Source organism: Xiphophorus couchianus, chromosome 23 (genome assembly GCF_001444195.1).
Source record: "Xiphophorus couchianus chromosome 23, X_couchianus-1.0, whole genome shotgun sequence".
Taxonomy (NCBI): domain Eukaryota; kingdom Metazoa; phylum Chordata; class Actinopteri; order Cyprinodontiformes; family Poeciliidae; genus Xiphophorus; species Xiphophorus couchianus.
Window position 1 is genome coordinate 18,797,180 of NC_040250.1, and position 11,628 is coordinate 18,808,807.

General features: G+C 38.8%; 1 protein-coding gene across 3 annotated transcripts in view; it reads right to left on the reverse strand.

The window, feature by feature from the left end:
• The window catches only part of atrx (ATRX chromatin remodeler), a 35,228-nt gene extending 28,344 nt beyond the window's left edge, over positions 1-6,884 (reverse strand). For 2 of the 3 annotated variants that reach the window (XM_028008431.1, XM_028008430.1), the window contains exons 1-8: positions 6,688-6,884; positions 5,226-5,287; positions 5,095-5,144; positions 4,876-4,985; positions 4,700-4,780; positions 4,500-4,609; positions 4,344-4,411; positions 251-2,517 (exon numbers count right to left, since the gene is read on the reverse strand). In XM_028008431.1, the coding sequence (XP_027864232.1) occupies positions 251-2,517; positions 4,344-4,411; positions 4,500-4,609; positions 4,700-4,780; positions 4,876-4,985; positions 5,095-5,144; positions 5,226-5,282 (2,743 nt within the window). In that variant the 5' untranslated portion in view covers positions 5,283-5,287; positions 6,688-6,884. Of the gene's footprint in view, positions 1-250; positions 2,518-4,343; positions 4,412-4,499; positions 4,614-4,699; positions 4,781-4,875; positions 4,986-5,094; positions 5,145-5,225; positions 5,288-6,687 lie in introns of those variants that run through there. The other variant, XM_028008432.1, reaches the window with a different exon arrangement.
• Positions 6,885-11,628: the final 4,744 nt, after the last annotated feature.

An 11,628-nucleotide genomic window follows, 5' to 3' on the forward strand; every position in this document is an offset into this window, starting at 1 on the left:
ACTTTTATTATGAAGTTATATAATAGTAAAATGTACTTCAGCTCACTGTCAATGAAATTTTGTAATTACATGAAATTGTGTGGGGAAAAACTAAAATCATGGCATCTCTGTAAAAAATGAAAAGTTTAAGTGTAAACCGGAGAGGCTCTATGAGACTGAAAGAAACTGTGAAAGCAGCGATAAGGAAAAGCTTCGTCTTTGCATAAAAGGAGAAACCAAATGTAAACATTTCTACACTGAACAACTTTACCTGAGGACTGATTGAAGACTCCACTGCCTCCAAGTACATTATCCTCCACAATGGGCTTGATCTTTTGCTGGTCACTATCCTCTCCAGAGTCGCCTCCAGCCTCCTCCTCCTCCTCCTCTTCCTCTTCCTCAGATGAAGACTGTAGCTTGGAGGCAGCTTTTGGGCTCTTTCCCTTCCGCTTCTTTTCATAAGATCGCTTCTGCTTCTTATCAGACAAGTCTTTTTCATTGCCCTTGGAGTTCTCCTGTTTCTTGACACGGCTAGACCTCCTTCTAGCTGTGACTGCTTTGCTCTTACTCTCCACATCTGAGTCGGAGTCTGAGTTGTCCGAGCCGGCTTGTTTCTTCTTGGATGTCTTCTTGTTTTTACTCTCTCCATCTGAATCAGAGTCTGAGTTGTCCGAACCGGCTTGCTTCTTCTTCTTGGACGTCTTCTTGTCTTTACTCTCTGCATCTGAACCTGAGCTTTCGGACTTACGTTTGCGTTTGGTTAGCTTCTCGGTGTCCTTTGAAGACATGTCTGATTTGAAGAGACGCTTTTTAGCCATTGTGCTTTCCTGTTCCTCGTCTGTGCTGCTGTTGCCTGTTGCAGCTTTCTCCAGTAGAGCAAGAGGAACTTCGTCTGAGTCAGAGTCTTCTGATGTTTTCTCTGAACTTTTGGTCTCTTTTTTAGTGTTACTGGATTTCTTTGATGGCTTGGCCTTGCCGTCTCCTTCAGACTCTGACTCAGAGGAGTCCTTCTTGCCTTTATTTTCCCCTTGCTTCCTTAAAGGAGTGGTCTTCACCCTACTGGAGCGGCGGGTTCGTGGTGGGCTGTCGGCTTCTTCTGCTCGACTAGAATCGGAGTCTTTCTTACCCTCATCTTTTTCCTTACTCTTGCTCGGCTGTTCTGCATCCTTTTCTTTGTCCTTTGACCTAGAAGACCTAGAACTGCTGCTTTTGATAACTGGTACAGGAGTCAGTTTGACTATCAGGTTCTTAACTCTGGGTTGGGGGCATTGGGTTTCTGGAGGTTGCTCATTTGACTTTGTATCCACCTCTTTCACTGAACTGGTATCGGTCTGTGAGAGCATGGAGGAATCAGCGAGGCTCTCCACCATCTGGAAAAGCTCCTCAGGGACTGAAGGAGGAACAGACATAATGTCATGATCTAGGGATGTTTCAGCAGTAGACACTGGCTCACTGTCAAAGACCTCGCTTTTAATTATCTTTTCGGGGACGCTTGTTTCTGTTTGGTGCTCTTCCATTTCAGGCTTATTGGACACTTCGTCTTCTGACTTCATGTCCTGCTGGTTATCCAACTCTTTCACCCCTTCGTCCATCGATTCTGCTTCATCTACTGGATCTGTTTCAATAGACGGCTTTTTGAGTGACTCTTTTGTTGAAACCTCTATTTCATTAGGCGGCTCTTCAACCGTCTCCCCCGTTTCCGTTTTACAAACTAAATCTGCTATACTATCCTGGTCCTTTGAAACCTTTTTGGTTTTGCCAGATTTACAAACTAAATCATTCTCATCAGGCGGCTGCTTGGTCTCCTTCATTTCTTCTGTGTCACAAATTGGCTTGACTTCATTATACCGCTCCCCATCCTCATCAGGAAGTAAATCTGCAGAACAATCCATCTCGTTTTCTGCAGGTTCCACAACACTGCCAGTCTTTCTCGCATGTTGCCCTTCAGTACCATTCTGCAGCTCCATGTTTCTGAACTCGGGCTTCAAAGCCTCCTCCAAGGCATTGTGGGCTTTCCTCAGATCTGAGAGCACAGCCTTGAAGGCTTTCAAATGTCGATACCTGATGGAGGTGTCTGCCTGGTCGTCGGTCGCCTGTTGGATGAACTGAATAAAAGTGTTATTTAACCCGGTTGTAGTTTCAACAAGCTTCTTTGTCTTCTTGATTAGATCTTTGGGTATCTGCAGATTTTTATAGGAGAAAGTCATGGTCCCCAAGCCTTCATTGTGTTCTTTTCCATTTGCAATTGCTTTCTGATCCTTGGAGGATTTCTTCTTCTCTTTCTTGCCTTCACGCTCCTCAGCTTTATCCGTTTTTCGTTGCTTAATTTCCACTTCCTCTTTCCTCTGCATGATGCTGTGGCAGTTAGAGACCAGATCCCGGAGGGGCTCGGACCGGCACACGTAGCAGTGCCACTTGGAGTCTTCATCCGTGATGCTGGACAGTTCCTTCCTGCCCAGGTTGCGCAGTATGCACTTTTTGCAGAAAGCGTTGTTGCAGTAGTCACAGCAGATTAGCTTTCCACCCTCAGCACACCATCTGAGGGCAAAGTTTAAACAATATTTCAAGGTAAATAGTGAATACTTTTCTACATGTTGCTTTTAAAACATTTTTGAAAGCTCTAGATACACTAAACCTGACATCAATCGCATGACAACCAATACAGGGAAGAGAATCGACCATGACTTCAACCTCCCATTACAGAAATTAATATTTCTAAAACTTCCCAATGTAGTATTGTGCAAAAGTTCTTATACCTCTTAAACTTTGTGACATTTCCTTGCCTGCCACTAAAACTTCAATGCATTTTATTGGGTTATAAGACAAGCCAACACAAGCAGTGTATAATAGTAGAGTTAATGAAAAGTTGTTTTTTTTAACAACAATCTGGAAGACTTGGCACACGTTGGTATTCAGTCTACTTTACTCTGATACTCCCAAAATAAATTTTCAACACTTAAAAATCATACAATTAATTCACCTCTGAGCAATTTTGCAACACTCAAATTAAGATAAATATTAATTGCCCGTTTCAATACTAGTTTTAAGGCATGGGGTTCTTTCTAATGAAAAGAAAAAACATATTTTTAAAATCCAGTATAAAAATATTTTGATCGTCTTCATTTGAGCATTATTAGGGGGCAAGTACCTAACTTAAAGGTGTTAATATTTATATACCTTTGTAATATTAAATTGTGCAATAATGTTTCGTTATTACATATTTCAGTGTGCATCAATGACTTGACTACAAATAGCACACTCACCTCCTCTCCCATTTGATTCGGAAGTAGCCGAAGGACTATTCCATTCTAAAACATTTTTTTTTTTTTTTTTTCTTTTTACACACAGACAAGGATTTGGCTCATGCAAATATGTTCAGCAGCAGTTGTGTTCAATGTTTTTGTTTCTGGTCATCTTGAATCACATTATATTGCTACAGTTGTAATATTATTAGCCAAGGCTTGTGTACTGATCATTTCTTCACTATCCAGTAGCCGATGGAGCTCTCAGCAGATGCAAATTTTTCTGAGTTAATTTGCACACTACCTTATACTATCCAGGAGGCCTATTACTTCACTGCTGCAGATACAGATATTTTCTCAAACAGAGTGTCGTTTTCAGTGCTACCAACTTTAGCATCTATATAGTGTGTCTCGCAGGCAAAACAGGTTTGCCAAAACGCTGCAGAAATATGAAGACAAAACAATTGACAGGTCAGGGACAAAGTGGTGGAAACGTTTAAAGCAGTATTGGGGAAAAAAAGACAGAAAACTTTGTATTATTTTACTTCCACTTCACAAGTAGGCACTGCTTTATGTTGGTCTATCAAATCAAACTCCCAATTAAATACACTGAAGTTTGTGGTTGAAATTAAAAGGTCAAGGGGTGCAGATTCTTTCGCAAGGCATTGTAACGCATCTGTTTAATTCTGTGTAAGAGAAATTTTAGAAAGTATATTTAATTGCTTGTACAAAGGTTATTGTATTTTTACTCTGCTGGAATTTAGGGAGCGTATAGAGATAAGGAGAAAGCTCCCGTCTATTTTCAAGGTCTTGAAGGTTGTCTAATAGTTACATTGCTGCTGATCTGAGCCAGAAATGTTGGTTATCAAAATCCTTTTAAGAAGCCTCAAGTATTAGATGGTAGTTACTGTCTAGTTAGAACAGAATGGACTGAACAAACATAGAGCTGGTCACATAATTTTTGCTGTTCTCATTCTTGCATTTACCGATCTCTGCTTGGTAACCAATAGTGACAGTTAATTAGATGAAAGTCCTTTTTATTTATTTATTCTTTCTGTTAACATTCTGATATATTTTTTACTTCAGCATATCACAAAACGGTGTTCTTTCGATTGTCTCCACCTGCATTGCTCATCCATCCCATCAGAATCCCGGCCGATGTCATCGCTTGTGTAGTACTTAAAACATGACTACAGAAATAGAAATGAATATGATCAGCAATCCGTAAACAGTACAAATATTTAAGAAGGTCATTGAGATAAAGTTAAATTTGAATACCTTGCAAATGAGTACTTTAAGCATAGGATGCTCGTACACAGAGTTACGCTGAAACTGGTTTACTTGTTTTCCGCAGGCTGTGCAGTTGACTTTCTTCTCCAGGGTATCGTCTGTGATCAACAAATTAAGTGGTTACTTATTTTTCTAATATCAATGTATCAGACTTATGCTCAAACATTTGAATAAAAGCAGAATATCACCTGTTTTTTTCTGTTTGAAATCCACTCTGAGCTTCATGGCACCTTTGCTTTCATTCCCACTCGGTTTCATCACTAAAGTGCCTGAGAAAATAAAACGGCAGAAACACAAAGATCCCACTTCATTCCAGCTACAGCACAACTTACAATGAGTCTAACTCACACTGCACAACTCTTACCTTTAGATCCGCTGCCTGTGTTACTGTCAGAAGTGGCACCTTCGTTTTCGCTGCTAGTCGAGGCGTCAGAGTCTTTCTGTTCTGTGTGCTTTGTTACATTGGTGGGCTTCCTAAATTGTATGTAGACATGCATCTTTAGTATTTTAAGCAGTATCTGCGCCATCAAAATACAACAGCAAAATAAAAGCCATATTCATAAATTAAAAGTGAGTTTCTAACCTTCTGCTTCGAGAAGAAGATGGTTTCATGCTTTCTGATGAGCTCCCAGGCTGCACAGAAACCAGGATTTATTTTAAGTTTATAAACAATGGAAAATATGTTTACAGCACGTGTTCAAACGGCACACTCACCTCCTCTCCTTTCTCTCCCATTTGATCTAGGTTTGATTCAGAAGAAGCCAGACTCATTTTACCTGGAGAGACATCAAACTTTTTTTTCTGTGTGTGCAGTGATAACACATAATGCAGTCAAGTCACCAAAAACAATGTAGCCATTTTATATTCTTCATCAGATGCAACAAATCTAAACTTTGCAGCACACTCTTCACTTTAATGACAAAATGAAAGAAAACTGGATAAAAGTTGGACAACTTCAGAATTGGTAGGTCCAGCTTTTAAGAAAACTGATATCAGTATATATTAGAAATGGCATGATCAGTGAATTCTGTTTTTTTTTGTGCTTGTTTTAGACTTTCCCTAGCCTGGTTAAAGAAAAACAAAAACTGCCCCCTTGAGCAACGCTTTGAATTGGGAGATGAGAATTGATCAGAATTCTGTAAGAAGGCAATAGCCAGACTACACTTTCCCAAATTTAGCAAAGAAACATCCATTTCCAACATGAAATCAGCAGCAAGCAAAGATATTTGTTTTATGTGACCAATTAAAGTTATTAAAAAAAACAATAAATTAAAAAATGACAATGAACTCGAAGTTACAGGGACCACGTTCGTGTCAATTCTTATAAAAACTAAAAATCAAAAACTATAATTTTTAACTATAATTTGACTATAATCAAAAAAAAAATTATTATATTCTACATATAGGTCAAGTTTCTATCCAGTGTCTTACAGTAGAAAGTACTTGAGATGGAGGCACATCACATTTTGTTTACCATCAACCTACTTTGCATGGCATTAGATGAGGGTAACTATCGCTCAGTTTCGAGATCAAAATTTTTATTGTTATGATTAAAATTTAAGTTCAGGCCTGGTTTTCTGTTCTTCCGTCGTTTGCAGCTTATTTATCTAGAACTAAAACATCTCCCAGTTTTGACAGCCCAGAAACTCATGACCATCGTGACGTCGAGTCAATTTGCGTGTTTAGCATTTGGTTAAGACTGAAAACAGAATTTCCTTGGCTCATTTGAGACTGATCCTATTGCACTGGTGGTTCTGCATGCAAAGTCCTCTGCATGGGCATGCATTCAGGCCTTAATTTCCTTTATGTGGACATAACATGGTACGAACCCGCGTCCTGCAGCCTGGAACTACCGTGTAGCATCCACACTTATTAGCTATGCTGCATTAAGCTGTCGACATTGCAACACAAAGCCAGACATTTCATTAATAATTTATGTTAAAACGTTATTTGCTGTATTGCGCTACATTTCTGGTGTATGCATGTAAGCATTCAACCCTGCATGTCTGTGGACTTCAATGTTGCCGGCTGCGCAGCTAACGGTTAGCACACAGTTAGCCTAGCGTGCTAACTAGCATCAAGGCTGCCATGGCCCGGCTTTCTGCTAACGAAGCCAACACACTAATCAATGCAAAGATGGCTCGTCTAAAACAAACAGTATAAACAACCTTCATACCTGCTTTCAGCAGTCGTCATTTCCTGACGTACGGCAGCGAGGTGTTGTTTTACTTCAGCAAACCCCGCTCCGCCCAATGTACTAAATGTCGATGGTGGTGAAGCTAAAATTTAGGGCTAAAAGCCGAAATAACTCCGCTGAGAAGAAACAAAGCAAGGGACCATCTTGCCGGATGACTGTGGACGCAGTAAAATGGCGCATCCAGTCTCAACCGCGCGAGTATTCCTATTGGCTGGCCGCGTCAGGGGCTCCGAGGATGTGATTGGCTGAGTCCAAAGGAAGCAAAAGCTTCCACTGAAAGTAGAGCAAAGATGATAGTGTTGTTTGGATAAGGAAAGTCCATTTATCACACAAACTCTGACAATAGACTAGTGAATCAAGCCGGGCTTCGCAGTAGTCCTCTTCTCAGTCATTCAGACTTAACGGGATTCTTTCATGGACATGTCGTGCCCAGTGTTTGTCTATTTTTCTATATTGTTTTTAGACTTAAACCCAGTGATCTGAGATCCTCAAAGTGCTGGAAGTCCCATTCAATCTGAGAAACCCATGGCTAAGACACCAGCTAAACTATTATTAGTAAATCATGTATTTTCACCTTGTTGATGGAGAACTGAAAAATGACTCACTTTTCCTGAAGGTCATGTTTTACGCAGATACAAGCCACATTAAATCGAATCTTTACTGTTAAAGAAAAACCTAGAGTAATTAATTGTGTGTAACTTTTAATCAGTGGCAACATACCATACCTTATCCACACACTCACTTTACATTGCAATGTTTTTTACTACTAATCAGCTACAGAAATAGATGCTGCAAAATGAATAAAATATCTTCATAGGTGAAATTCTATTCTATCCTGTTATATTACTGATTATTCATAGGCTCATAGAATCCCTCACACTCCTGTCAAAATATTCAATTTCTGGGATGTAACATGATAAACATTTCAAAACATACAATGCGACATTTATCATGTGCAATTCTACTGGAAAACAGAAATTTATTAGATTGAAAATAAATTAAAAAGTGAAATACCTTTGTAGCATGATTATAGACACACACACACACACACACACACACACACACACTGTGTCTCGCATCTCAACCTCTTTTCTTATTCACAACTCTCTTCAGAGAAAATTTGTGAACCTCCCTTGTTTTTTTGTTGTTGAATGTGGCTGGCCAGAAACTTCATTAAGCCATTTTTCAATGTATTTTTGAAGCAGGGACTCACAGACATGCTGAAAATGAGATGTTTTTTTACCTTCACATTTCAAGCTCATTCCCACAGGTATATGTCAAAACTGTTTTGCATTTTAACCTGCTCCATCTGAAGAAAAATATCCCTAAATCAATCTGTCCCCACCTATGGGTATGGTATTTTTTGGTGATGTTCAGTGTCATTTCTATGCCGAACTCAAAGTTTGGAGATGGTGCCCAGACGTTCAGCTTGTTTCCCTCTCTCAACATAAAACATTCTACATGCATGCACACAAGCTTTTGATCCTTTCTGCTAAATTTCTGCTAACTTTATGAAACGGGTTACTGCAGCTATTTTATTTTTAACATTTGTTCTTTTAACATGTTTATTAGTCAGCTTGAACAGGAAAAATGTCAAAAAAAGGTGGAAATATATTAATCATGGTCTATTTGTTTGATGGCATGTTATCAGAGGTATGTCCACCCATTTCAGCATAACTGTAACTTTCCCATTTTATTTTGTTACTTTTTATTTGTGTCAACTAAATCATGGTGGTTTTAGGTCTCGCTGAGTGACAGAAAGATCACTGATGAAGCTTGTAAACTGTAGGAGCAATTTGGAAACAAAAATGCAAGGAAGAAAAACCTTCATGTCACCCATACAAACAATCTTCTAAATATCTTTTTGGAAACGTCTGAAAAACAAAGAGAAATTCATCTCAGCTCTTCATTTTCCAACCTTTTATGGAACCAAAGACAGACATTGTTAAATTAATTAATGAATAATTATTTAACACATACCCTTTTTTCTTTGAAATAGCAAAAAAAAAAAAAAAGCTGTTTCAGGCCAAGAATTTGGGATGACCGTCTAAAAATGTTGATGGTCCCAAACATCACCTGATTTGACCAAATTTGACTGGAAATCTATGCCTACATGCAGTGTTTGGTGCCTAATTTTTAGAACGTCTCTGTCTTCTTAGAAGTTCAATAATATTGAAAGTCCTCGAAAGACCATTTAGATAAAAGATCATTTTAACCCTTTCTAAAGGGTCTAAAACAAAATCCAGAGGAATCCCACAAATAAAGTGCATTAAATCCTAAATTCATCATCTTAGAAAATTTGATTATATAACACTAAATTTTAAAATAAGCTTTTTTTTAATGTACAAAAATATGTAATTGCCATATTACAGCTTATACAATTGTAGGGACTTGATCAATGTCTAGAACAGCGTTTCCCAACCCTGGTCCTCAAGGCTCACTGCCCTGCATGTTTTAGGCATTTCCTTGCTTCAGTCCTGGTGATTTCAATTGATGACTGATTAACCGGCATTTGTTGAACTGCGATCAGTTGAATCAGGCACATTAAAGCAGCGAAACCTCTAAAACATGTAGGACAGTGTGCCTTGAGGACCAGGGTTGGGAAACACTGGTCTAGAAGATCACAACTGACATTTCAGACAAGAAAGGAAGGCCACTAGAGGACATTGCTAAAAGAAAAGCTGTTTTTTCACTCAGTGATGTATCCAAACATATTCATGTAAAGTCGATAACCACAAGAAGGAATATCAATGAACATCCACTCAAGTATTTTGTAAAGTTCTCCAGGAGTGCACTGGGATTGGGGTCAGCATATCAAGAGCTACAGCGTACAGATGATCCTACAAAAAGGCTGAAAATGTCACATTCCTTGTGTCAAGCTACTCCTAAAACAGAGACAATGCTAGCAGTGTTTTACCTGGGTTGCTGTCCAAGACAAGAGAGGGAAAATGATGGCATTCATCCAAGGAAGAAGGACTTTGAGGTATCTGAAATTCAGAGGACAACTCTTCTGGATATCCAAAACCCTCATTTTGATGAAAGAAAATTTCAGTTATGGAAATGTACAACAAAAGTTGAAGCAAAAACGACACTACCCCCAAGTTAATTCATGACTTAAAAAGGGAAGGAAGTGAACACCTGTTAAGGCCCGTGGCCTCCAGAGGCTGTGCAGTATCTTTTTGTTTTTGCAGATTCAGTTGTGGTAGCACACGGCTGCTGGAGGCTAAAGAGAAGCAACCCCATTGGACCAGCTGAAGATCACCAACCCAACCAGACGATGATGAGGCCCACCTGCACCCTATAAAATGCTCATCAAATCAGCTTTTAGAAGAGGTTTTGTGCAGCTGACTGTGACTTTGTTAGCTTTTTTGAAGACTGTTTAGGGCAGCTTTTGAGTATGTGGTAATGCACATCAGTAAGTTGCTTGCCAACCGCCATAAAAAAAAGAAGAGGAAGCTTTTGAGTATTTTGTTCTGCTGACCCACTTTTCTTTGTTTAGCAGACTGATTCTGAAACTGACTCACTCTAATTCAATCTAGAAGCTTGTTTTTGGAAAGTTTGGTGCCGCGTTAGTGTTTTCCTTTGGGTTGTTTTTAGTTTTAGAGTGATTTGTTTGGTTATTTAATTGCTGAAGCTACACTTGACCGCTCCCTTACGTCCCCCATTAGTTTTACAATCCTGTTTTTGAGTATTAATTGGGTTAAAATATACTGTTTGAAACATTTCTTTGTTTCATTTTAAATTCCACCTTTTATTTTTCTCTGTAAACATTTTTACGTTGCCAACCCCTGAAGTCCTAGACCTTCTCCCTTAATAAATGATCCTATTTACTCAGATTATACTGGTCTGGAATTAAAAATTGCTTGATCAGAAATATTTAAGTTTGAAAAAAAAAAGTACATGTACTGTATTTCACAGCCTCCGGTCACTAAATGTTTAGAGGGCTTTTTCGTCCTGTCCTGTGTCATAGTTTTAAATAACCTATAGTAGATCTTGATTCATTTAACATTCGCCTCCAGATGGAGCTCATACTGTTGTCACTTGGTGCTGCAAAAGTGCACGTACTCTTTATCACAAGTGGTGGAGTGTGGTAAGGTGAATGTTAGATTTTGCAAAGATATCAGTCTTTATAGTTTCAGGTCATAGTCTCAAGCTCCAGTCAGACCGATTGGCCCCTTTGCTTTCGATGCCAATCAGTTCAGGCTGACTTCTATTTCCAGCTTAACGAAAAAAGCAATGAAGTGTTGAAACTTCATCTGGGTAATAATCATATTAGTAGAAGACTTGTACTTGTCTTTATGTTCTCTTTGATTTCTGGATATTTTTCATCTACTAATATTGTGTGCACAGCATAAAGTAATAACGTTTCTGCACTCTAACAAAAGGCGGTTCCCCAGGTGCAGAAGTGTGCATAAACTGTCACCAACAGGAATTTTTTTCTTCTGTCACATTTTCCCTTTACTAATGTGTGGGTTAAGTTAAAAGCTCGCCTCTAATTATTTCCCATGAACCCACACAGCAGTCATTTTATCATGTCACAGGAAAAGAATCTTACTTTAGTAATAAACTAATAATATCTCTTCAATAAGGTTACTCTTGAATAATTGTCACATGATTAGTTTGCTTCATGATGTGTGTTCTGGCTTTAGTAGATTAGTGTTAAAAGCTTCAAGAGGATCTTCATTTAATTTCTCATACTAGCAGTGAGTTTTAAGTCATTTTGCACATCTAAATGAAGGCGGTCAATCGTTCCTGAGCACCAGAAATTGGAGGCGTCAATTTCTTAGTAAATATAAAAGTCTATAGTGGAAAGTAAGTAAGCCAGATAAGACTTCTTCATCATCCTGTCCCAATTTGGTGTTTCCCTTTCTGACGTTATCAACCACAGTGACGTGAACCGATATAAGCAGCAGTATTGAG